Source organism: Epinephelus fuscoguttatus, linkage group LG23 (assembly GCF_011397635.1).
Source record: "Epinephelus fuscoguttatus linkage group LG23, E.fuscoguttatus.final_Chr_v1".
NCBI lineage: Eukaryota > Metazoa > Chordata > Actinopteri > Perciformes > Serranidae > Epinephelus > Epinephelus fuscoguttatus.
Window position 1 is genome coordinate 12,729,527 of NC_064774.1, and position 27,126 is coordinate 12,756,652.

The window sequence follows — 27,126 nt, forward strand, 5'->3', positions numbered from 1 at the left end:
ACACCGAGCTGGAAAAACGATGACACAGTCCAGAGTGTTTTATTTTCTCGGGGATCAGGGGACATTTTCCAGCGTGGAATCCATCACGCTGTCACAATAAAGAAGCTCGAGGAACGAAAGCGTCTCCCCGGGCTTCAAAGCGAAGGCTCCCCTCTTTCTTTCGGTGACAGATTACAGTCTTTAGCTTTGGGGAAGAGCTGCTCGTAAATACAGAGGGTTTTTTTTTTTTTTTGCTGCAATGAGGCTTAAAAACAGGAAACTGTGAGTTCAGTGGAGTGATATTCCCCTTTAAGTGACCCCCCCCGTTAAAAGGTGCAATAGTAAATATGCTTTGTAATACAGTACATATCTCAATTGGGTCAGAGCACAGTTGCTACTGATTGTTGCACAAAGGCAGAGTTTTTTTTTTGTATCTATGGTTCTTGCTTCTATGCTTGGTTGGACTCAGGAATGCTGGGGCAAAAGAGTCCATGGGAAGAAGTGCTTTAAACTTAGAAAACTGTTTTTTTCCCTTCGCTTTCTTTCCTTTTTTTGCAAGATTATCTGAGTTCATCCCTTTCTATTTCGGGTTTGGATTTCATCTGCCTGTGCTGAGCAGATAAATTAAGTTCTTTGCAGGTTTTCAGGTTGTGTGTGAGGTCCACAGTGTATAGATATACAGTATATAAACGTGTGTGTGAGGCTGAGACAGAGAGAGACGGAGGAGTGGAGGGCTGCGGAGGAATGAGGGAGTACAGGGTCAGAGCGAGGGGACAGGCTTGTTCAGTCAGCCGGCGGATGAGGAATTGATCCGGGGGGAAATCTTTTTCGGCGCACAGGGAGAAACAGAAAAAGAAGAAATCTGTCTGAGCTTTTAGAGGAAAAAAAAAATCCTCCTTTGTTGCATTTTTCTCCATTTCGGCCCTCATATCTGAATTCCTGAAAACCTGTGATTGCATTAACATACCGTCTTTTTTTCCGTCCTCCCTCGGTCCAGACATCTTTCCCCTCAAAGTCAGATTTTTGGGCTTTATTTCAGTAGCGCCTTTTCTCTTTACTCGAGGATTTTGTTTGTTCCAGACAGGTCATCGCACCCCCCCTTCACCCCCCCCACACATCATTAGTGCTTGATCTCAGCGCCAGCTTTTCACCTCTCTCCCTTCTTACTTTGGACCTCTCCTCCTCCTCCTCTCCCTCTCTCTGCAGTTGATTGCTTGTTTTCTTTCAAGTGCCGCCACGTCTTTTCACTTCTCATGTCCTCTCCCTTTTCTGCCTCCAGTCCCTATTCGATCCAGTGAGCTTTACTTCTCCCTTTATATTCCTCACATTCCCGCAGTGTCAAAGTGCTTTGTCCTTTCTGGACTTTTTCCTTTCCAGCTTCTCTGTTTCAGTCTCCATTTTTGTTACATTCCTGGACGTTTTATCCAAAATGTCCTCTTGTGTTTCCGCTCCTCTCCTCAGGGTTTCTTTGGTCGCCCGTTGCGCGGCAGGTTCTCCACCGTGTTGCTGAGCCGGTACTTGACGATGATGCTGTGCACCGTCGACTTGGGCATCCTCAGCTCCTGCCCGATGGCCCCCTCGGACTTGCCGTCCTTCCAGAGGTCCACCACCCGCTGCCGCTGCACCACATCGTGCTCCTTGGTCTTCTGGCAAGCAGCGTTTGGCCCTCCGGCGGCTCCCCAAGCAGCTCCCCCGGTGGCCCCAGCAGCGGCGGCGGCTTCTGTGGGGGCAGACAAGCGGCAGACTGTAGTGGAGACTCGGAGAGGGGAGCAGGATAATGTGACACTTTACTGGTCCCCGTAGGGAATTCTCTGTTAGTCTGCCTCCCTCCTCTGCAGGGAGGTCAGAGGTCAGAGGGGAGCTACTGCAGCTGGCGGGGGGTTCAGTGTCCTGCTCAAGGACACCTCAGCAGCGCGGGTGCCTGCAGACATGAGGGCTTGAACCAGTGTGCTCCACTTGAAGGGCAATCTCTAATTTCTACGCCCCTACAGGATGAAGTTTTGTCTTTTAGTGAAGATGAGTAGCTTCCTCATGGCAGCACTGATCGCTGAAACAGGTTTTCCAAAAATGCAATTCAGAGTATTGTGCAAATGCTTGGATATTGGCATGTGTGAGACAGCACGAAACAATCCTTCATGGGAGCACTTGGCGTATCATTACATTCTGTAGTTCACAGAGTGCAGCTAAAGTAGTAGATGTAAAAAGTGCCACGGCAGACATGCATATTTCTGGATGTGTTTTGTGTACTCAAGCGAGGGAGCTTCTCTCAGGAGAGGGCTATTAATGGTGGAGGTCGCACAATCAGAGATTTTTTGTTGTTTTAACTCCTGCTCACTCTTTCCCTCCCTGGCTGGAGTCTAAGAAGGTCAGGAACCAGCACGACCCCAATCAAGACCGTAAATGTGGCCTCATTTTGCTGTGTGCCTGTGCCCTGCCAGAGTTCAGGATGTTCAGACTGCACTCGGCTCAGCTCGGCCTGCGCTCAGCTCAAGCTGCTTGCCGCGAGGCCCCCACAAGCGAGAAAAAACCCACGGAGCAACACAACTCGCGCGCGACTATTTCTGAACAGCACAGCGCCGGGGCCCAGCCCTCCGCCGGTTCACAAGTCACAACACGATGTTTACACAACCAAACTCCTTCTGCGGTTTCTGTCCCTCTCAAAATACCTTGGTACAAAGTCCGAATGTTTTCTTGGCACACAGCATAATGACATTTTCAGAGATAGGCCCTGGCTCTCTAAAATGCAATGCCTTTGACAGATGTCTCAGTCTACAATTACATAAATCAAGATACACTGAGTGGAGGCAGGCTGCACTGAGAGAGAGCTGGGTGTTGTGGGTTTTTTTTTTTTTAAGGCAAAGCTATTGGGGAATATCAGGTTCTACCAGTTATCTCTGCCACATCGCCGCTATCTAAACATCTCCGAACACGCATACACATGCAGAGCGGGGAGTGCGTCTGGTGAGCATATGCTGTTACCAAACTAATTATGAGAAAATAAATTCACAAAACTGCCAGTGCGCTCTGACAGACTGCAGGCGAGGAGAGCTGGACGAGGGGCCAAAACAGAACTTCTTTTTATGATTTAAAATCTACGGCTTTTAACTCAATAAGTAACGAGAGCCACAAAAGGACTTCACGAGTGAAAATAAACATGCTCGGGAAAGAAAACACTCCCCCGACAGGTTTGATAGCACTCCAGACTGTGCTTTACTGTTGCACAATGTGCCGTTACTGCTGAGTATTGAGGTTTTGAGGTTGGACATGTTAAGAGATGAAAATGCCTTAATATAGCAGTGCAGCACGTTCCTGTTTGATTTCGGTAATGTCTATTTCAGGTGTCTATCTGGCAGCCACATCAGAAACTCTGCCACAGATGTGTTTTTCCAATATGGACTCCGTTCTGGATTTTTGCAGGTTTCACAACTTAAGCTGCTCGGGGAGATAAAGTGTCGACTCAAAGTGCTTAAAACAGAGCTGCTTTAGAAGCCATCAGGTAGCTCTTTGCTCCACATATTTAAGGATTACATTGAAACAGAAGAGCTAAACAACACTGTACTTGATCGTGCATAGAAATATTCCCAGAGTCACTCATTTCGATTCTCCTGACTGAATGTTTTTCCACTACAACATAACCATATAAAGATGAAATTCCTCAGATGATATCTTTAAATAGAAGCAACATTTTGGACCGCTTTTGCCCATCATCAGTGCAAGTTGCCAAGTAATCAAGTCCAGATCTCTGAGGATGGATTTGTGCTCCTCTGTCAGGGTGTCGTGGAGACTCTGTAGCTCTGCTCCGAAAAACTGTAACTTCACTGAGGCAGCAGAGACCACAAGAACTGTGATTAGCGAGCCTGGGCCGCGTGTGTGTTTTCTTGTACAGATTTCTGAAGCTGCTCAAGGTTGTCGTTGGGTAAAAAACATGGAAAAAGTTGAGGTAACGATCTCCTTTTCGGTAATGTTGGACAAACTTATAATTTGTCTTTTGTGTGCAGACGTCCTTGCTGAGATCGTTATGACAAGCTTGACTTAAAGGAGCACAGCAGGGATTTTGTATTTCACAAAAGACGTATTAAAATAAAGAATTGTCAAAATCAAAGCAGCACAGGCCTGTCTCTTAGTACTTAGTATGACCTAAAGGAAAAGTTTGGATCTTTTGAAGTAGGCTTGTATGAGGTGCTTATCCATAGTCAGCGTATTACACACAGTAGATGTCTGTCAGTACGCCCCCAGTTTGGAGAAGCAGCAGGAGTGCCGGCACTGAAGCTAAGCAATGTACTGCTGTGGATGGGGGCCGCAGCAAAATGTATTTTAGCCACCTGAAAAACTCACTATATTGACAGCATTTATACTGCTTTACCTTTCGCGTCAGACAGCCCTTTGTGGCAGGGGATTGAAGCCATTACGGTATCTATATATATATATAACCAGATTTCCACCAAACACTTTCAGTATGGTACCTTTGGGACCACCTTCAGACATGGTACCTAGACTCTAGCGTTTCCACTGCAAACAGTACTCTTTCATGCTGCTCCATCCAGCACTCGCTGTATTTTCTCATCACCGTCGACACAGATAGAAGTCTGCGCCTCGTTTACCGTCCACAGAACGAGGCTGCACGCCAACATTTTCAGAACAAAATAGAACAGGCTGCAGTGAGAGTCTCTCTGCATGGGATATTTAAAAATAGCAGGTTTGTGCATTTAGTCCTTCTCAGGCAAGCTCAGGGGTTTAGTGTTGCCATAGCCCACAGGAACAACTTTCCACGATGCTTTTTTTCTACGAGTGAGGATTGGGATGTACGCAGCTCACATAACTTGGTTGAAATTTTTATATATTATGCTTAAAGATGCACTCGTTATCAAAAGTGTATGTGATATAAAAACTAAAGTGATGGTCAAAGCATTGAGGAACATTACAAGTTAACGTTCCACCTTAAAAGTCACCGGCAGTCGACCCAGTGAATGAAGTTATTGTTTCTCCGACTCCAGCTGCTGCAGTTACAGTTTACTAATAAAACTCTCCACAGTATGAACAGTGGTTACATGAGCCTCAAAACCAGCTACAACTCAGCCCTGAGCAGAGTGACCGTCCTCTACTGACCAATCAGACTGCAGTGTTCACAGCTCCACCTTTTAGTACCAGATCTGTGTGCTAGGTACCCCAACAGAGGGGGGACCAAAAATGGGGACGGTACAGAACGGTTCCATTGGTACCATCCACAACTTTTTACAGTGGAAATGGAAAAAAAAGCGTACCGAACTGAACTGCTCATTGGAAACAGGGCTTATGACAGCACGGTAAAGCAGTGAAAATATTCTTTTTTTAGGTGGCTAAAATACATTTTGCTACGGTAGTACATTGCTCAGCTTCCATTCCGAACTCCTGCCTGCTTCTCCAAACTGGGAGCGTGCACCACCATCTATACAACCCACTTTAAAAGATCCAAACTATCCCTCTAAGCTGCAACAACAGCGTATCCGACATTTCCTGTAACGCAATACAGTCTTTCGTTTGTCCCTCCTCACCTGCACCTTTTAAACTCCATGCCCCCAGTTCATAATACAGGTTATAAACTGGTAGCCTGCAAGCCTGAGCAGATAGAACCCTAATGACATCACTGTGATGTCATCAGAGTTATTTTCTGCTCCAGCGCCACAGATTTTACACAAAACTCTCCACAGGCTGAGTCCTCATGACGAGTAAACAGAACCTCGTGAGTGCCCCTTTTACACACGTTTACTTTGATAAATCTATATTTTCTGCTCGAGCTAGCGCAGCCATTTCCTGTCCAAATCTTCCCATAAATCTCTCCTATCACCAAGTAGAAGAAAGAAGACACACGGGAATCCTTCACCTCCGCAAGGAATCATAAATCTGGCTTAAACTGCCAGCTTGCCAACTGTCAAACACATCAAACAAGCCGGTATTCTTGTGTAAATTACCTTGGATGCTATAATTATGGGTCCCGTAATACCTTCAGATGTTTCCTTATTACTGACTGGAACACATCCACCTCGCTCTCGCTCTCACACCCACAGATTCACACACAGAGCACCTGCGCTGGCAGGTGAAGACTGAAACGGCTCCTAACTGGCCCCTTAAGCACTTTCAGAGGAGGAAAAAACATTTTTCCACACGACTCAAAATGCTGCACCTTTATGTAAGATGAAGAATTCCAGATGTCTGTCACAAAATAAAAAACACATTTATTTATTTAGATAATACACCAGTGATGGAAAATGCCCTCATATAACGCAACTTTCTTCGCAAAATTCCGAGCTACCTCTTGAACTTTTCTGCGTTTGCGCAACACTCGTCCGCACGTTTATAAAAACAGACCCAACTCCTGACCCAGCTGCTACTATCACAAGTAAAGGATGTCAATGGAGATTCAACACTGACCTGATATGAAGGATCCAGGCGGCATCTGACTGTAGTTGGCCCCTCCCATGAGTAGGGCGCTCGGGGGTGCGGGGGTGAAGGGGGCTCCGTAGTTGTGAGGGGTCGCGTAGGGTCCCGGAGGAATGGGCTGCAAAGAGGAAGAGAAGTTTTGTGCATGTCGGATGTGATTTATGAAAATAGATGATATAAGATAAGATAAAACACTTCTACGTTATGTAAGCTGACAGAAAGAAATCTGCTGACTAAACAGTTGTGGAGTGAAAATCCACAGGTGGGTGACAAGATAATGGGCTCTGTGTTTCTCATTGGCCGCTCTCCATCTATTATTTTTCCACTGAATGCAGGCAGCTGGAAGCAGGTTTCAACTTGTGCATATGAGCATGTGTTTAAATGTGTGTGTGTGTGTGTGTTTAAAGGCTGCTGGTTGCTGCTGACCGGGGGTGTGTGCGTCTCAGTGCCCTTGCTGGCCAGTCGGCTGAGGATGCTCCTCTCGGACATCTGTAGGCGGGCGGCGATGGGTGGGACTCTGGCCAGCGTGGCCGGTAGCCGGGTCACGTCGGCCTTCATGTCGCTCAGCAGCTCCTCCAGCTGGTTCAACACTGACAACAACAAACATCAACAACTACTAAGACGAAAGACTCAATACTTCACTTCTGATCCATAATTGCATGTTCTAGCTTGATACTTCCTGTTTCTTCGACACCTCTTGTTAATCATTTGCTTTGAATGGATACTTTTTTGATTGATGCAGAAAAAAATAGCTCCCTTGTGAAGGTTGAGGCTCAGGAACTATATTATATATTTCATTTAACGTCCAGGGTCACTTCAACTCCCAAGAAACCTTTGAGATTGATGACTTCTGGACTACAGGGTCTCTGCTGAGATGCCAGCGTCCACGGCCAAAACTACTGTCTTTTTAAAGCCAGAGTGAAGACACTGCTATCTTATGAAACTCGTCATGCTAGCTTGTCGGGAAAGGGAGGTTAACATAGCTCCAAATTTGGGCGATGGAAGAAAACGGCCAATGGCCATTTTCACAAGGGTCCCTAGAACTCTCAGCTCAAGACATCTGAATGAAAGTGGGTTTTATGAACCTTCTAGGACCCTGAGGACATCTGGGGTCGGCCTACTGACCGTTCCAAGAGTTAGAACGAAACACAGTGAAGCAGCGTTTTGTTATCATGCTGCACAAACCTGGAATAACCTCCCAGACGATGCTTGACATGCCCCGTTTTACACCGCCTACTACTACTCAAACTCGACTTTATAATATTCATATCAATGGCATCACATGGTCTACATAATATGGTCAATCACAACAGCAACACATACCTGTATCCTTTCTTATGTTTTATATTTTATTACTCTGTAAAGCACTTTGATATACCCTGGTGTATGAAATGTGCTGTCCAAATAAAGCTGCCTTGCCGTCTATGGATACCCACAAGTCTCTCTGTTAAAGATATGCCCACTTTCTGCTAGAACAATGCACTTTTTGGTAAAAAACCATGCAGTATACATGTGTTATTTTTGCCTATTGTGCTTGAATATTTCTGCACACCGGAGCCTCTAAACAGTCTTGGAATTGCATAACTTGGGTATGAGTGGAAAGCTGACACTCTTGTGGATTCAACAAGCCCAATTTTGTTTACGTGTGATGATGTTAGCTACCACAGTAGCCATTTCATTGACCTCACTGTATAAAATAACCTTAAGTGACCTCTAGGATGATCACAGCCTCGTGAAACTTTGCGACCACAAACTCGAGACCTTGGGCATGCAGAAGATGTTTGGCTATCCTAAGTGTAGTGCAGTTTCCAGAACCGAAGTGCTCGCTATCCAATCAATGAAAAATGCAGTTCGTACAGAAATCTCCAAAGGTGTTCCTTAAGGTCTTGGTGTCTAAGGCCCTGATCACACAGAAAGCATTTTAGCAGCTGGAGGCGGCTTTTTGTAACTGTTTTTAATGTGAATAAAGCTTTTTGCTCGCCATTTTTACATTGCGACACACCTCGCGTTTCTGCAGGCGCGCTCTGACTTCCTTGAGCTGAAACACTTAGAGCTGAAAAGAACCTACATCATCTTTTTTCCAGTTGTCCAATTGGATGATTTGAGAGGCGGGTCTTCTGTGGTGGTCACAACAGCAACTTTACAGTTGGTAAACAATGGAGGAGAAACTGGTGGTAGTGGTTGCTGGATACCCAGAGCCATACGACCCGACAACAGACAGAAAATTTCTACAATATGCCTGGAAACAGCCATCATCGAGGAGAAGCTCCTGGACCAACTGGTGGTACTCCCCATGACAAACCGTCTTTTTTAGGGTCTCATGTACCCACACAGATCTCTGTTTCCCTGTGACCAACAAACTATTTGCTGACAGCCTCTCACTCTGAACCAGCGCTACAGAAAGTACCCTCTGCCTCAACATTTTAGGAGCTAGACACTGATTCCTGGGGGGAAAAACAGTGGATTGATTACACGGGAAGGTTAGAGTAAGGACGTTACAGGGTGCTTCCCATGCTCAAAGTCTGAATAGGCGCCTAACCAAAACACAATGTTGATTACATATTTTTGAGTAGAAAAAGTCAACACACAGTGTTGGGCTGCATCTCAAATTAATCTCCTGGTTCCCAGCTTTCAGATAATGTTCAACACTCCCATGTGGCGTATACTGTTGAGCTGTTATCTCTCCCTAAAGATCCCCTGTCCCCCCAAATTAGACAAAAATGGATAAGTTCTTCAAACGTTATTATTAGTTATATTATCATTTATGGCGTCTAAACACTATAGCCTGTTCGGTTTAAAAGTCTTATCTTGGGGTATTTTTATTTCCAAAAAAAGCCCATTTCTCACTCTATTTTTACAAGGGATTTCTGTTCCCATCCTTTATTATCTCATGACTCTGTCATCACATCCCCTCATGGAGTTAATCACTGATTAGAGAGCAGCAGCGTCGGTTTGCAACACGATAAGTCTGTTTATGAGAATTCATTAAGTGTGGCACCATTACGTGCAGAGACACAAGGCAGAACAGTAGTGTGCTGAGCATGTTATCCTTTCGACAGAACAATATAAACATGGACAGACTTGCCAGTGAGGAAATGTTTGGAGCGATCGTTTAACAGCGTGTAAGCTTATCTGCTCGGCTTTATTAAAGTCAGCTTCAGGCAGAAGTGATATGGGCTCAGCAGGAAGGAAGACGGATTGCACAACATGTGTTGATGTGTATCTCTCTTTTATTGTGCGCCTGCCATTATCTGTTTGCCAATCTCTCGCACTTTATCTAAACTGCCTGTCTTGGCTTAAATGTTTGGTTTTTTTTAATGAGCTGAACAGACAGATGAAAACAGAGAGAGAGATTTTTCACCCTAATTACTGGCATCATCCCATCTTCTCTGACCTTTGTGCAGGACAGCGTTGGCTGGCTTGTTGCCTGCCAGCGACTCCTTGCTGAGGTGCTGGTGTGACTCTGCGAGGCACTCCACCTCTGTAAAGCGCGCATTGAGCGCCATGGCCGGGTGGCTGGGGTCCTGGGTCATGTTCAGGTAGGCTGCCCGTCGCAGTTGCTCCTCTATCACCAGCGCCTGCTCCAACAGCTGCAGGATGAAGGGGTCAAATACTGATGTCAGTGAACCACAATCATTCACGTGTCGTTTTTTGTTTGGTTATTTTAATATTTGCTGATAATGTACCGTCAAGCACATTTTATACATCTGTTAAAGACGTAATAATGTATTTTTAATATAAAGACCAAGAGATTATTTTCACTGTAAATGTTTTCATATTAATGGTTTTCATTCACAAATGTTGATTCAATTTGAAATCAAGTAAAGGAAAGAACATGAAAATTGTGGGGGGGTTTACACCTTAATATATTCTAGTTTTCATATTGTGCACCTGACTGTTGTGTAGTTTTCAATTTTCTGCACTTTACTTCTGTCTAGTCTTTATTTTTGCACCTTTCCACTTTCTATTTTTTTTTATTTTTTTGCACTGTACTTCTATCTAGTATTTATATTTTGAACCTTACTGTTATCTTGTTTTCATATTTTGCACCTTACTGTTATGTCGTCTTAATTTTTGCAGCTTTCCACTTTCTACTTCTTATTTTTTGCGCCTTAATATTATCTAGTTTAATTTTTTGCACCTTATTGTTGTCTTGTTTTTTTTTGCACCTTATCATTATCTAGTTTAATTTTTTGCAACTTACTGTTATCTAGTTTTAATTTTCTGCACTTGACTGTTGTCTAGTCTTTAATTTTTGCACCTTACTGTTAGTAGTTTAAGTTTTTTGCACCTTACTGTTATGTCGTCTTAATTTTTGCAGCTTTCCACTTTCTACTTTTTATTTTTTTCACCTTTTTGTTGTCTAGTTTATTTTTTTTTTGCACCTTATCATTATCTAGTTTAATTTTTTTGCACCTTACTGTTATCTAGTTTTCATATTTTGCACCATACTGTTATCTAGTTTTAATTTTCTGCACTTTATTGCCGTCTAGTCTTTATTTTTTGCACCTTACTGTTATCTAGTTTAATTTTTTGCATCTTTTTTTTTGTGCATCTTGTTGTTATCTAGTTTGTATTTCTGCATCCTACTGCTATCTAGTTTTTAATGACTACACTCTAGTATTATCATTTTATTTTGTTTTGTTTTGTTACAGTTTTGCACCTAACTGATTTCTAGTTGTTTTTTTTTTGCACCGTACTGTTATATACCTTACTCTCTACCTCTTGTTTTATTTTTTGCGCCTTGCTGTTATTTAGTTACTTTTCGGTACCTTACTGATATCTAGTTTAATTGTTTACACCTAACTTTAATGTCATTATATATTTTTTTGTTTGTAATTTTATTACCTTTAATATAAGGGACAAGACATTATTTTGATTATAAATACTATGATCTTTAGGGTAAATTTGCTCATTCACAAATGTCGATTAAATCAGCAATAATGAGACATTATCGGAAATAACAGGAAAATGTTATATAAATGGTGGGTGGTCTGCTGGGTCTGGCATTTTCAGGAGGTTTCTGGTCAAACAAAAAGCATCTTACTCTTTAACAAAACATCAAACTCTGTAGGGTTCCTTTCCATCATGTCAGTGAATTAATAACAATCAGGAGCCTGCCAGTGGCCTGTTCGCAGCTTCAGTGCTCTCTCAGTATTGGACCAATTTCAAAAATAGCTGTTCCCATTAGTCACTTAGACACAAAAACAAGAGAAAACAGGGTGAAGGTTAAAAATACTGAAGATACCATTTAAATTAGTCTGACATTGCTGCAATCATCTCTCATTGTCTGATATTTTTAGCAGTATGTCAGGGTCTTTCTCAGTTGGCATAGCAACAGTAATGCAAGCATTTCAAAGGAAATCAAGACTCATACAATGATTCAGTTGTGGGAGTGTGTCCCCACAAAAAAAGAAAATGCGGTTAATTTCTTGTTAACATGTTGCACAAGTGCGTTATTGTGTTACACAACCAACAGCTGAAACTATACTAAGGGAAAATTGGTGTGAAAGAGTTTTACTTTGTGCTGTCTTGCAAAGATTTACCGAAAAAAAACCTCTAAAATACTCCAATAATTTAGCAAGCGAGATAATGAGAAATGTGAAAGAGACAGTGATACAGTAAATGAGGATGTTGAAGGCAGGATCTGAAACATGCGAGCCGCTCAAAAACAGGATGAGAGCTGTTCCAGAAATGCAGCGGTCAGCAATACCATCCAGCCAATATGTGGGTCTAGGGGCATATGTCATCCGACCATCAAACGAGTCAGGTGATTCAAGACACTGCGAAATGTTACTAAAATAGATTGTTTGCATGGAAGAAGGGCTGGCACCGAAATCTGTCTGTGTAACATCCTTAAAGTTGGTTTTGGCTGGTCATAGTCGGAATCCTCTGATCCGCCAATTCAAGACTACGAGTATTCTATTGCTCGTAGTTTAAATGATAGTTTAACATTTTTATATTTCTCGGCTACTGTAAAAAATATCATTATGTTATCGGAACAAAACAAAACAAAATACATATGGCAAATTAATCAAGTGTTCTCCAGTTATAAGAGGAAAGGTGAAACTACGTCCTGTCTTACCTTAAAGCGTCGAGCCAGGAACTTGTTCTTCATCTCCAGGAAGTTGCCTTTATTCGCCTGCGATTTGAAAGGCTCATTGACGATGGCGAACTGGGGGTCGTTCTGGATGTCCTGCCACCGGGCGTAGCCGTGACTGGCACAGGGGTCAAGGGTCACTTAACACTTTGAATAAGAGATAGTGTGAGGCAGCATCATGTGAGCCATTATCCCACCTAGCATCGTCGAAGTGACGTCACAGTGAAGCTAAATAAGGAGGGTTTTTTATTGTTTCTTTTTTTTGTGATGAAAAAGTTATGAATCAGATAAGAGCTCAACATTTTCACTTCAAGTTTATTTGCTTTCTTACTGAGCGTTAAGATGCTATCAAGTCTGTGAGCTAGAGCTAGCACCAGGAGAAGATTAGCTATTAGCATGGAGACTAGCATAAAGAGCAAGGGGAAACAGCTAACCTGGCTCCGTCCAAAGATCAAAAATATGCGTACCAGCACATCTAAAGCTCACTGATTAACATTTTGTATCTTTCTTTGTTTAATATGTACACAGCTGAACATGTTAAGGTAACAATCTGTGGTAATACCCGGAGTTGCATGCTGTAGGCTAACTAGCTTGTGATGAACACCGTAATTCAAAATGACAAATTTTATTTTTGTATGAATTTAAAAAATGAGATACAAAATGTTAATTAGTGAGCTTCAGAAAGTTTAGATTGACCAAAGTTTTTAAACCTTGGTCAGAGTCAAGCTAGCTGTTTCCCATTCCAACCAGTCTTTATGCTAAGTTTAGCTTAGCTTAGCTTCATTCTTCAAAAAACAAACATTTCAGGATTTAGGGAAATGCTAATTTACGTTCTTCACCAGATTTAGGTGAGGAGACTTATACAACTCTAATAACTGTCCATTAAATTTGAAATTATAGCCAGCAGCTCATGACCATAGATGGACCGGTAAATCGAAAGCTTTGCATTCCGGCTAAGCTCCTTCTTTACCTAGACAGTCCGGCGCAGCCCCCGCGTAAATGCAGAAGCCACACCAAACCGCTGATCCTTCTCACGCTCCGTTCTATCCTCACTCGTGGACAAGACCCAGAGATACTTGAAAGTATCACGTTCAAAACAGAAATGTAAAAATGCTAACATGTATCCTTGGTAAAGCTATAATCAAGCCCAATAAATCAGGCCCAGCACTAAAAATGCCTGTAGCTCAACCCCTTCTCCTCATTAAAGGATCTGGGACAAGTTGATGGCAACACAGCTCATAGATTATTCATGATTCATGATATTCAGGTTCTGGCAGAGAATCAAAACGCTAATCTCTGGTAGGCATTTCTGAATGCTGGACAGAGCCAAGCTCACCGTTCGCACCTGCCTCCAGCCTTTATGCCAAATTAAGTAATAGACATGAGAGTGATATCGACCTGACCTTTGCAAAGAAAGCAAACAAGCCCAAAGTGTTGAGCTATTCCTTTAAGCTGAACACAGATTTTTGAGGGTGATTCATTTTCCATCTTCGTAAAATACAAAATTACAGTTATTTCAGCACCAAATTTCAGGCGGCTTCTGAAACAAATAGTTGCTCCCCTTTAATTCCAGTCCAAGCAGGCCTCTTGATTATCTCGCAGAGTAATGAAAACAGTTTTATGTGACTGCTGCATGGCCTTAATTACCATAATAGAGGGAACAACATGAACTAAATGACCCACTACATTGGCTTCCAGCAGACACAGTTTGGTGTTTACTGAGCTCTGGCTGGCTTGTTGACTTATTACGCTGGGCTTCTGCCGGCTTATAGAAAAATAAACACACCGGGGTCATCGCTCGGGCAACTGCCGTCAAGGATACATCACGATTCCCGCCAGCAGCCAGAAGTCGTGTCGACGGTGCCAGATCTCGTTCATCTTCCCCGAGGAGATGGCAGCGCGCTCCTCGTTCTGCCAGAGAGTGTGCAGCTCTGTGGGATGAAGCCAACACAAGCTTTAAAATGAGGCTGGTCTCAAAGTGCTTAGCTAGCTGAAACCTGGCTGCAGGTGTTTCCACGGCACAGAGAGCTTTTCTGGGTTTGCGATCAAGGTGGGGATCATTTTTGGCTTTTGTACCGAAGCTCTGGAAAGCAAGGGGAATGTTTTTTGTTTTAGCAGTGGGTTTTATGTTGTTTAGACTGCTTAGTCACTTGTTTGGACAAGTTAATAAGTTATTTTCACCTTTTCACCTTTCTCTCCTCATATCTCAGGGATTCTACAGGATTTATATTCAAGAAAAAACCTGTCTCAGAGCATGACATTTATGTTTTGAGCAATGCAAAGAGATCTCTGTATATCTAATGAACATATTGAAGTATAAATCATAATTGCACTATTAAGATCTTGCAGCTAGAATCTTTAGAAGCCGATATTAGATGCTTCAAGCCAAACAGTCTTCAAGTCTCCCAAAGAGGAACTGCCCAGTGGGGAGCTCCCCTGAAAACTTTATACCTTTAAGAGCTTTTTCTGTTTGCATTTGCACCACCAATAGGAATACAGAAACCTATTTTGCTTCGAGAAGTCAAAATTGCGATGTATTTGACTCTTTGCATATGCTCACTAAAGCTTGGACTTCCCTGTCGGTCCATTCCTCCGTGTTTTCTTTCAGTTTTCTTTTACAAGCTGTTGTTTGTGTTGGCTGTTGTTTACACGGCTAGCTGGTTTTTAACAATGGCATTTGCCAGTGCGGCATTGACTCGTGTTCAACCAATCAACATACACTTTTGTCACTCATTGTTCCTCTTGTGTTGGAAGAAACAATGGTTTCAGAGCTAAGGTTGAATCCAAATGTCCACCCTCTGGACTTGCAGACTGAGCCCTCGCGGATTTAGTCGTATGTACTGTGACGAGTTCACCGTCATCATGTCAAGTCTGCGAGGGCAAGCTGCTGATAGACGGCCCTTGAGACAACTGTGCTCGTTGACGTGGAAACATTTAACTATCTCTGTTGTCATATTCATGATGTATAAGTTGAGGAACAGTGCCTACTCATCTGTTCCTGCAGAAAACAAGATAAATCCCATGTATAGCCTTTTTTTGTGACTGGACATAAACATCTCTCTAAAATAGGCTACACATGTTCAAAACCAGAAAGATTTGTGAATCGGGACTTGTTTTATCGTGGATTTGGACAGCCCTTAGCACTCCCAGACTTCCTGGGAACGCGCCCATGAGGTCAGCAAGTCTGCAAGTGTGGACATTTGGAGTCAGCCTATGACAGAGACCATAGATAAACTGAGACGGCCAAATTTAAATTCACTTCCCGTATCTGTGTCATGTGGGTTTCGCCACTGCCCCGCCCCATTAGGAGACTAGCAGCGGTTCTGAGTCTATTCGTTCCAATAGGAAAAGTGAGCTTGAGTACAGATTAGGACCGATTCTGAAGTAAATGTCGGGCCCATTTTTCACAAACCCCAACCCTTCTGACACTGAAGTGGCATTTTATCAGACAGAAAAATCGGGAGAAAGTTAACTTTGTTCAAGACATGTCTCTGTTTTAGCAACGAACTCTTGCGAACTCTCGTCAATAAGAGACATTAAGCTCGCAGATAAAAACAAGCGGCAAAATAAGGAACAAACATTAAAACGAAACACCCTTCTCAGTTGTGATCACTTTGACCCTAACAAGAGGTTATTGTCACGTTCACGTCACATCCATAATTACCAGTTTCTGACGTGTAAACCCTTGAATCTACGACATATAAAAGTTGGTGGTATCTGGGCCATTTTGAGGATCATTTCATGTTTTGTTCTTCATTCCTTTCAGACGAATCTGTTCCTGACAATTGTTTTGCAAGAAAATTATCTTTTTGATTGGTTTTCCATAGCTAGTTGACCCATTAATGACCACAATAAATGTTAAAAAAGTAAACATAGATGGTTACAGTTGTTGAAATGCATCACTGTATGTACACTTGAATGTATTCCACAGCCACTCCAGGTGAATCAGTACTGACCGGTGAAGCCGCCATCTGCGATGTTGAACATAAAGCGAGGGCGCTCAATGGGAGGCCTTCCGTTACCCTTGGGTGGGTCCTCCTTCACCAATCTGACTTCTTTCCCAGCATCCTTTTCACCTTTGACTTCCTCTGTTACAAAGAAAAAAGATATTTTGTTAAAAAAAAAAAAAAAAAAAAAAAAGTGCTTATGTATTAATGGCAGCAGACTGTCACAGAGAGTGAAGCGTACCTTTCTTCACGTCAGACACCTCGGTCTTCTCCTTTGCATCTGTCGTCTCAGCTGCTGTTTGTGACTCTTCCCGCTTTTCTTTGTCTTTCTCCTTCTCCTCCACCAGCTTCTCTCCTTTTGCAGGAAAAAAAAACAGAAGCAAGGGCTTGTTGCTTTGCTCCAAACATTTCTGCTTTATCTGTTTGTGGGTGTCAGATTTCATCAAATCGACCGATCAGGTTTCTGTGTTTTTGTTTTTACCTGTTTTCTCCTCTTTGACCTCCATTTCTTGTTTTGTCTCCTCTTTACTCTCCTCCTGTACTTTTTTCTCCTCTGTTGTGGCAGCTGGAGCGTCTGTCGTTTCCTTCTTCTCCTCCTCTTTCAGGTCAGCGTCGTCTTTGCCTTCAGTCTTTTGACTCGGGGACGAACTTTGTGATGTGTCTTTTGTGGAAGAGGAAAGCTACGGAGAGTAACACAATAAGCTGTCACTCACTGAGTTGGCCTGCTTTGTTGTTGTGAGGGAAAGTCTCCAAATGTCAGCTTTTAATCAGCTGTATTTAATTTGTATTCCACCATTTATCGGACGCTACGCAAGTGATCTAAAGAGCATGGTCCAAAGTGCATGGTAGAAATGCATTTAGGGCATCTCTGTCTCAACTTTTCCTAGTTAAACGTTGCATAATCTGGGCAAAAAATAAGGCAAAAGGGGCAAAATGTATTGTGTTAATTCCCTCAATTAATCATACGTGTGTTTTAGGCAGTACATGAATTCAACCAATCAGATCGTCATCTCCCATTCCAAAACTAAAAACTGTAGTTATAAACCTGACCAAGGAAACAGGACTAAACTTTTAGCTTCAGAAATAATCAGTGAAGTTCTGCTGGTCAGCATCTCTTTTAATGGGGAGACAGACAGCGGCTCTGCTCTGATCTCTGCTACGTTCACATTTTAGAGATTGTGTTTGTGTTTTCCCCATTGATGCTGTATTACTTCACCCACCATCCGCCACCCATCAACGCATCCCTGTGTGTGTACTAAGGGGAGTGTATGCGCGTTGTGCACCTGCCTAATGCCTATGAGGGCATATCTTACTATCTGATAATCTCGGCCATTTTGAATTCCATGGTCATTTTTGGTGTTTCCCACGTGTTGTATTTTAATTAACTCCTCCTTCAGATTTCATCGGATTGCCTTCAAAATTGGTTTGTGCGAGGTTGACTACTTTGTGAGCAAAAGTTATTACAAGATCTATGTCATGTTGAAGGGAACACCCGCTGCACAGCACTGAATTTTGATGTCTCGCCATGAAACAGGAAATTGCTATAACTTTGGAGTGAGTGGTCCAATCTCCACCAAACTCCGGCCCTGAACACATCTCTATGGCAATATAAATAACAGGAAAATCCTGCGCCACTAACTCTGGATTAGGTATTTGTTGGTCAGTGGCTCAGTCCTTTTCTGCTGCCTCAAACAATGCATCTCACCACATGTAATTTCAAGACCTACATGCCCATGGGAGCGCAGATGGGTGCAAGTACACTTGCTACTTTCACGATGTGGTTTCTGGCCGTGAAAATGACAACTGAGTCAGTCTGAAGATGGTGTAAAATAAAGCCCATACAGTTTATACAATTAACAGCATATTGTATTTGTAGATTATTGTTTATTGTTTATTACTGTCAGGTTTCAGGAGCGTATATGTTTTATAGTATATGTTTTAGGGAACTTGTTAAATGTTTAAAATAAATAAACAGAGTGTTTTTTTAACCGACAGTGTCCCACCTCTTCAGATTCAGCAGCCTTGTTGCTGTCCACCTCTTTCCCCTCATCCTTGTCTTTCTCCTTCACTTTCTCTTTGTCAGACAGGGCCTCGCTGCCTTCCTCCTTGTCCTCCTCCTTCTCTCCCTCCTTCCCGTTCTTCTCCAGCTTGTCTGCTGGAGCAGGGGTCGCTGCACATAAACACATAAAACAAACACACGTGTTACTGTAGCTCAGATTCAGCTGTCCCTGGTGCCCTTTACATGGAGTGCCCCCTGCTGGTAAATGTGATTGTTTGGTTACCTGGCTTTGAGGTGCAAGGTGTGTTATTATAGCTGGCCTCGGGGGTGGGCGTGGCAGTCTTAACAGCGGGAGAGGAGGCCCTGGAGGAGGACTTGTCTACGATGACCTCGGGCTTGAGCTCTGGAAGACTCCATCGTCCGTTGATGTGCTCAAACTCCTGGATCTGGATACACAACACTCAGCAAAATGAAGAAGCTTGGCACGCAATCACTTTACCTAATACCACCTTCTTTAAACTCACCACCCACATGCCCCGCTCGCCTGGCAGTATATCATACATTCCCCCTGGCAGAGATAGCAGATCAGGATGTCAGCAGGTTTCAACAAGTTGGATTGAAAGCTGGAGCGAAGATATTTGAATAAATTCGAGTGAACTGGCACAGGGAAGGTGTAGGGTAATCAGAACATCTTTCAAGATGTCATGGTTGATTTCTTCACTTGAAGAAGAGCTCTGACATTTAATTTACGACCCTGAGGACGATATTGTCTTTGTAGTTTGCTGAATTAAAGGCAGCTCCCTGCTACCCTGGCACACACGTTCTGGCTCTGTCTAAATTTATCGAACTACTGGAAGTCTATTTTCAAAGCTTTATCAGATGTTTTTGGGCGGGTGATGGAACCACAGAAGAGTCCTCTTTGAGGAGCTTATTACAAAATTGCAACCTTTATTATGTTTTGAGCCTGAAGGATAATTCTCCGTTTTATGGTTCAGAGATGTTACATAGCACTTTAAACTACAGAAACTCAACTTGATACTTCATGGTTCTGTCGACAAATTTGAGATAAAATGGCGTCCATTCCTGGACTACGCTAAGTCTAAGCTTTAAATCTCCTCATATGTAAGTTGCAGATATTGAGCATAGCGTTAGTTCAGTCAGGACACAATGTCAAGCTCAGCTCACATCCCAGCTACATCAGGTGATCTCAAGCAGCCCAATCAACTGATGGAGCAGCTGATTGATGGAAGGGAGTCAGCTGACAGATCACATGATTCCTTTCTATGCAACCAATTGGCGAATCTCATTCAGGGCGCCCTATTTAAACTGCTCTGGCCTGTCTACTGTTGCTGTTCTGATCCCGGGGGGTCTTTGCTGCTGCTCTCCCTGCCTTAGGCTTTCCATGTAGGCGCATGGAAGGGCAGGGAGGTTTGCTCTCTCTGCCTCAGGCTTTCCTCATTTGCACATGGAAGGGCAGACAGGTGTGCTCTCTCTGCCTTATGCTTCCACGTAGACAAAAAAGGTTCAAAGGTTCATTTATTTTCACTCAGTACATGTCTGCACACTACAGAGCGAATTATGTTCTCTGGTCCTGATACAATAAAAAAGGCAATAAAAGAGGATAAAAAACACATAAAAACATACAGACGCATGGAAGAGGCTCTTTGCATAGGCCTAGGAAAGCCAGAGGGGCCCCAGAACAGAGCCATACCGCCAAATACTGCAAATGGAAGCAAATTTTTCTTTGACTTAAGTGTTCCTGACTGAACTATACTTCACACACAACTCAGCCAGTTGCCATCGACATAAGTTCTCTGATGATTCTGCAATTGTTGGCGTCATCACAGAGGAGGATGACAGGGAATACAGAGACCAAGGTACTATCCCTCATGGACAACATGACCCAGCCCATGCAGGACACTTGGACAACACAGGCTGCTTCACTCGCTGTGTGTGAAGGAGAGATACCACAGGTCCTTCCTTTCTGCTGCTGTCAGACTATACAACCAACACTGCTCCCAGTGGACCACGCATACGAAAACCATCATCACTTGTGTGCAATATCTGTATCTGTATACACTACCTGTGAAATATCTACACTTTATACTTGTGATAATGTAAATTCTGCCACTCAGACTATTTATTATTATTAGGAGAGCTGCAACAATTAGTCATTTAATCATTTAGTGGATTGACAAATGTTTTGATAATCAACTTATAGTTTAAGTCATTTCTCATGTAAAAATTACAGAAAATGCTGTTTTCAGCCTCTCAAATATGAAGATTTCCTGCTTTTCTCTGTTTTATATCATATTGAACTGAATGTCTCTGGATTTGTCTTGACTTTAAAGGAACAAGGATGAACATTTTTCACCTTTTCACCTGAACATTTCATAGACCAAATTATTAATCCATTGATCTAGTAAATAATTGGCAGATTCTTTGATAATGAAAATAATCGTTACTTGCAGCCCGACTGTACGTCAGTGTTAATTGTTAGTGGCGGAGTCCGCCATTCCCATGCTGCTTTCTAATGGCCTTCTTACATATGGGGATTCACAGGAAATGATGCAATAATGGAACAATAAAGAAAATAATAAGAATAATTGCAGCCCTACTGTACATCAGTGTTCACTGTTAGTGGCGGAGTCCGCCATTCCTGAACTGGATTCTAATTAGATTCTACGTAAATGCCTTCCTAAACATGACAGATTCACACGAAATGATGCATGTGTGTAATCCTGTGTTGGTAATTTTCATTGATTGTTTTAATGTTGATTGAACTTTATAATGCACGTAACTGTACATATTTCTTATGTTTACTTTTATTCTATTCTTGTTTATTTTATTGATGTATATACTGTAGTTAAATTTCACACTTACAGCCTCAGCACAGTGACGATATGTATTTTATTTTTAATATTTTTATATCTTAAGTACAAGTGTTAAACACTGTAGCATAATGCACATTCTATTATTTTTATTTTATTTTAATGTACATTTTAATTTTAATTTAATTTAATTTAATTTCACTGATTAATATTTACATATTTCTTTTTCATACTCTTATTCTCACTTCTTATAATTCTCTACTCTACATCAGAGCAACTGTAACGAATCACAATATCCCCTCAGGGATAAATTAAGTATTTCTGATTCTGATTTCTGATTCTGATATCAGAAGTTGCTGCTGATGGCACTGATTCTGACCTTCTTCTTGACGAGAGACATGACGCCGATCCGCGTGAGGACTGGCTGGCGACACAGGCCCTCTCTCGGCACGCCATCTGCAAACGTCTCTGCCCCGTCAGCCACTGGCTCGCACAAGTGACGCATAAAGAGAGACACATAAGCTCTGGCAAAGAAGAGGAGAAATATATGATTAAAGACAGAACTTGAGAAAGGTTACATCTGAATCAATCAGTACTGTTTGTCCTTACTTGAACTCCTTCTCAGTCTTGCCCCTGAGGTCTCTGACCAGCCACTGAGAGGAGAAAGCGTCCTGAGACGGCATCCCCCAGCGCATCACTGCGTTCAGGAAAGCCTTTCGCTGGCGTGTGTTGAAGCCCAGCACCTATGGAAATGACAGTATATCTTACAGTATATTTCTCCAGAGTGAAGCTGGCACTATCCTGGCAGCGGAAAATGTATCAGTGCATTGTTATTACTCTGGAAGACTTCAAATGAAAATGTCAGGATGAGAAAACTTAATTCTCCTGCAGACATCCACGTATTTTTCAAACTTTCCAAGGCCTTCTTTGAATAGGTCTGACTCCCTAATAACACTAAAATAAACCTTGAATCCTCTCTTGAACAGTGCGGGCCATTATAATCACATCCACCATTATCATTATGATAAATGAGCTTGGAACGTACAGACTTGTTGGAGATGTAATAGCCCTGCTGCCATTTAGGACCGTTAGACTGTTTGAAAAATATCTGAGTTCAATTTAAACACAAAGCCGACAGATTCCAGTAACATCACAATAAAAAAATAGAATAAATGAAAGCAGGGCTCGTTCCACAGACTTGTACAAACCTCAAGGTTGCCTCCCACTCTGGCGAGAAGAGGAGGCAGAGGTTTATCCTTCTCATTCCTCAACTGGCGGCGTGACTGTCTACGACCTGCAGGTAACAGGAGGCGACAGGACAGGATGGTAAGGGACCGTACTTTATTTATTAGAGGAGGTGGCTAGGGTGTCACTCAGTATTTCTTTTAGTCCTTGAGCCTCCCTGAGTGATGGTGAAAATACATGGCTTTCCCTTCACCATACATAACCAGATTTTTTTCAGCCATAATGTAGGTATTGGAGCCAATTCAACAAGTAAACAGCGTGGAGCGAGCTATCACCAAAGCAAACAGGTCATTTCTCAATTGAATGCAAACCCTCCTTACAAATTGCATCACTACAAAAGCTGTGTGCACTTCAGCAGAATGTGGGTGCATGACCGCCAACCACCGACCACATGAAACGAACTAAATTTAATTAGCCTACTCCTCACACACACACTCCGAAACACACATCGCAATGTCAGTAACTTGACACAGGGAACAACGTTAAATTTTAAAAATTTACCCTTTAAGGTTTCAAAGTTTGAGTTCAAAGTTGAAAAGGAAATTCAGAGTTGAAAAGAAAACGTATATTTTTTTTAATGTCATGCAGACAGGAACGCAGAATTTAGAAGGGTATTTTTTTTACGGGATCTGGTGTCAGTGGGTCAGTTTTGTTTAATTTTGTTTTTGACAGCCCAACTCCCATTAACCAGTAACTGACCACTGAATTTTTTCATTTAAAAACTTTGTACTTATAATTTTTTTTTATTCTTAATTTAATTTTATTTTATTAATTTTATTGTATTTTATTTTATTTTTCGCGGTACACAGGGAAAAAGAAAGAAAAAAAGACAAATATGAGCTCATGGCATGTTTACAAAGTCATGACACATTTTCCTAATTTAAAGTAGAGTGTAATATATGGTACACACAATAATCATGTGGAATCTATCTCATTGACTAAATAAACACACCATTTTCTCCACCGTAATTGAGGCCTTTCCTCTTAGTCCGGCACTCCATTGTCTCAGCGAACTTAAGCACCACACTTCAAAGCGTTTTCAATTTAGAGACGGTGAAATTTTAATATATTGTGACGTAAATATTTTGCCTTTTATTTTATTTTATGTTTGCTTCACTGACAAACAGCCAGCTAGCTGTGTTAACGTGGAAACATAGTGACCACAGCCCACCCTCTGGTCTCTACTGGTTAGCTAACATAGCTTTGGTCGCTCTGCACTGCGCACCAGCTGGGTCGCGTGGGAGTTAGCTAGCGGCGCTAATTCAGCAATTACCGCTGACAACATTGTCTCAGTGACGGCCCAGCGTTGCTGCGGTACATGATCCATGGTCCAACCTCTGGTCTCTCTCCAGGTAGTTTGTTAGCACCACTAGCCGTGTTGACACTGCTAACAGAGCTAACAATGCTAAAGAGGGTGTGCGGCAAAATTGAGCAACTGGGAAGACGTGTGGGGACCAGGAGGGTGGGCCCAGTGTTTTCTCACACATTGTTGAGCAGGGTTGGTGTTACAAGCAGTAATCCCCAATATCAATGAGCGGAGACGCTAGCTAACGTTAGCTAGTACGCAGAGCAGTACTTGATCAGTCAGTACTGCATTCCAGGCAGTTAACTGATTAATGGTTGACTGTTGTAATCCCTGAGGTAAAATAAAGAGATTTTTAAGATGGCAGCCTTCATTGTGCCTTCATAATTTCTTTTTTTTTTTTATTTCTGGATGTGATAAATGAGGTAATTTTGTAATTTCAAACCTGGCAAGTTCAGAGGGTATTTAAAATACAGCCATTTAAAGATGTATGCCCCTCACTGAAGCCAACATAACAAACACGAGTCCCTCCCCAGTGCTTTAAAAATTATTTGACATGCCTTTCCCTGTTTTGCACCACCTGCTACAACCTCGTAAATAACGAAGAGTCCCTGAGAGAAGTACAAGATGTAAGGCGAGGGAGGATTTTGCAGACTTGCAGATTTCTTGAAATTTACAGTTAGCGTTGAGTCAAAATTTCTGACATGTTTGGAGTGTTCTCCTCAAGGAGGTCTGAAGGTTCAGGGGGGAGGAGGTGGATGGCTGTTTGCATTTTTGGCAATCTAACATGTCGGACTCTGCCAGGCAACTGTTACAACTAAATCAATTTCAACCTGTAATTCAACACAGACCTGAATTTGTGTGTGTGTGTGTACTCCAACAGGCATCTTTCATTGTTTCGTGAGCAGCGCAGCTCTGGTTGATGTCTCTTTCTCCTGCTTACCTTCTGGCCGGTCGTCAAAGTCCTCGTCCTCCTCCTCGGAGCCCACTGAATACTCGGACTGGTTATCTGAAATGTCAGCATGCCACTCTGAAACAGCACATGGTGGTCTGTCAATAGGCCAGGCCCATTCACCTCCACTGTGCAAGCAGTAACTCAAACACAGGACACATCATCTAAAGTCCTGCTAATTCTACAAAGATCATAAGCTTAGAGTAAGTAATAAATCTTGACGATAAATAACAAATGCAGTCTTACTTTCAGCAATCATTCATAGGATCATGTGACAGAGGATTTGTTTTTAAATCCACAGTTTGATATACACAGCTGACAGGAGTTTATCCAGCACCAGGTCCAAACCCAGTCCCTACCTTGGTCTTCCTGTGCAGCGTCATTGTAGTTGACAGGCTTGCGGTTCCTCTTGCCTTTGCCCAGCTTGCTCGCCAGGTCTTCTTGTTGCTGCTCGTAATGATGCCGCAACAGTTTCTCCCAGTAATCCGGATCCACGTTCTCCTCCTGTTTGATGATCTCCCGCTCAATCTCCTCGATCTGGAGCATCAGAGAGAATTATTTGCAGACATTTGTCATTCTGTCATCTGACTTAATGTCTCTGAAATAGCATAACTGATTGTGGTTATCTGTTATGTTACTACAACATGCGTACATTCTCAGATAAAGTTAAGTTAAAACTTTCTTTACAAAATTTCCCGCAGAGCTGAAAAAAGGGCTTAGTCATTGAAATCATGACAGAGAAAAGCTTCACTATTTACACATCAAATGTAGCTGGGTGTTTGACATAGCGCTCTCAAGGCCTTTGCACACCAAGTCCGAAATTTTTGTATGCATTTTTTAAATCTGACAAAAACCTGGCGCACTGAGTCCGTGCATTTTATTGTTCTAATCCTTACGAACATTCGCAATACAGGACAAAATTAAAAGCCAGATTTGCACTCTTGCATCTCTCCTCTCGAGTTATCATAAGTGCTATATCGTAGGCAACTGGACTTGCTTGGGTTTCTTAAAGACGTTTCGCCCCTCATCCAAGAAGCTTCTTCCGTTCGTAAGGACTGGTGTGGAGTTGCAGGCTTTAAACCCTGTGTGGGTGTGACCTCTTAAGGCCGTTTCATAGTCAACGCACGCAACCATGCAAGCGACACAAGCAACACAAGCAACGCACTTCCTTTCATAATCAACACATTGAACACAAGCGACGCGGGCGACACTTGAAATGCAATATGTCACTCGCGCAATAGGGGGTAGCAGAGTCACCGGTACATTCCAGCTAGCTAGTACTGCTATTTTATTAGAGTGCAGGGCACTAGAACTGTCATATAAATGGGGGTGTGCCCGTATGAGTTCGCAAAGTTCTTCCTCCTCACCTGCCATATTTCATACCTGCTTCTTCTGTGAATAACAAAAAGTGGTTAATTTCAAGTACGTCACTTGCATTACCCCCGCTGGCAATGCATGGTATTACACGCGTCACTGCGTTGTGTATCAAAAAAAATTAACAACACATTTTGAGATGCAAGCACGCATCATGGTGGCCAATGCGTCTCAATGCGTCCCAATGCGTTCGCGTCTGCGTGCCTTTACGTCAGCTATGAAACGGCCCTTAAGGCCCGAACATACTCGGGCGTACTATTAGCGGAGCGGACTTCGCGAGGAATGTCCGCAGTCATTCAGGCTTTCATAGTCAAGCACACTTCTGCGTTGTAGTTTCCTGTAAAAATGTCCGTGAAAAATCCCTGCAATGTGAAAAATACATGCCGAGCAGTCACTGGTGCGCGGAACGGAGTCCGCGCGCTCGTAAAATCTGAGCTTTGCGCGCACAGGGCTTGTGGACATCCGCTTTGAGTCTGCGCGGACCTCCACGGAGTCCGTTCCATGTACGTTCCACCCGAGTATGTTTGGGCCTTCACAGAGTCTTTGGGGTCACATGTTAGCTCTTAGTTTCAGAGTCATTAAGGTCACAATGTGAGTCGTTGACCCACCCGGCCATTTTGTGTGTCGTTAGGGTCAGGTGGGACCAGGTGAGAATTGGTTTTAAAGTCGTCTGGGGAGGGATGCCAAGACTGCATTGTAGATGGGTGATAAATGGTGTTGTAGGCCACCTCCTGCGTTTAAAGATGGTTCGATGTCTTCAAGAAACTCAAGCAAGTCCAGTTGCCTGCTGACATCCTCCAGAGTTACTTATAATACAAGAGGCTCAGACATGGAGTTGCACATTTGAGGGTTTACTTGCAAGTAGGCCCTCAAATGTGCAACTGCATGCCTGAGTCTCTCTTGTTTTAAGTCTTGTTTATGCTACAGTGTTACCTCCCCGGTGGCTGACACTCTCTGCAGGAGTCTTGCATTTGGCACT

General features: G+C 42.8%; 1 protein-coding gene across 8 annotated transcripts in view; it reads right to left on the bottom strand.

Moving 5' to 3' along the window:
- The window catches only part of chd3 (chromodomain helicase DNA binding protein 3), a 69,250-nt gene that overhangs the window by 13,380 nt on the left and 28,744 nt on the right, over positions 1–27,126 (bottom strand). For 2 of the 8 annotated variants that reach the window (XM_049569450.1, XM_049569448.1), the window contains exons 26-41: positions 25,133–25,310; positions 24,765–24,851; positions 22,482–22,567; positions 21,883–22,016; positions 21,653–21,797; positions 18,726–18,888; positions 18,447–18,613; positions 16,925–17,123; positions 16,685–16,798; positions 16,453–16,584; positions 14,319–14,427; positions 12,482–12,614; positions 9,791–9,986; positions 6,823–6,986; positions 6,388–6,514; positions 1,106–1,699 (exon numbers count right to left, since the gene is read on the bottom strand). In XM_049569450.1, the coding sequence (XP_049425407.1) occupies positions 1,437–1,699; positions 6,388–6,514; positions 6,823–6,986; positions 9,791–9,986; positions 12,482–12,614; positions 14,319–14,427; positions 16,453–16,584; positions 16,685–16,798; positions 16,925–17,123; positions 18,447–18,613; positions 18,726–18,888; positions 21,653–21,797; positions 21,883–22,016; positions 22,482–22,567; positions 24,765–24,851; positions 25,133–25,310 (2,397 nt within the window). In that variant the 3' untranslated portion in view covers positions 1,106–1,436. Of the gene's footprint in view, positions 1–1,104; positions 1,700–6,387; positions 6,515–6,822; positions 6,987–9,790; positions 9,987–12,481; positions 12,615–14,318; positions 14,428–16,452; positions 16,585–16,684; positions 16,799–16,924; positions 17,124–18,446; positions 18,614–18,725; positions 18,889–21,652; positions 21,798–21,882; positions 22,017–22,481; positions 22,568–24,764; positions 24,852–25,132; positions 25,311–27,126 lie in introns of those variants that run through there. The other 6 variants (XM_049569449.1, XM_049569454.1, XM_049569453.1 and 3 more) reach the window with 5 other exon arrangements.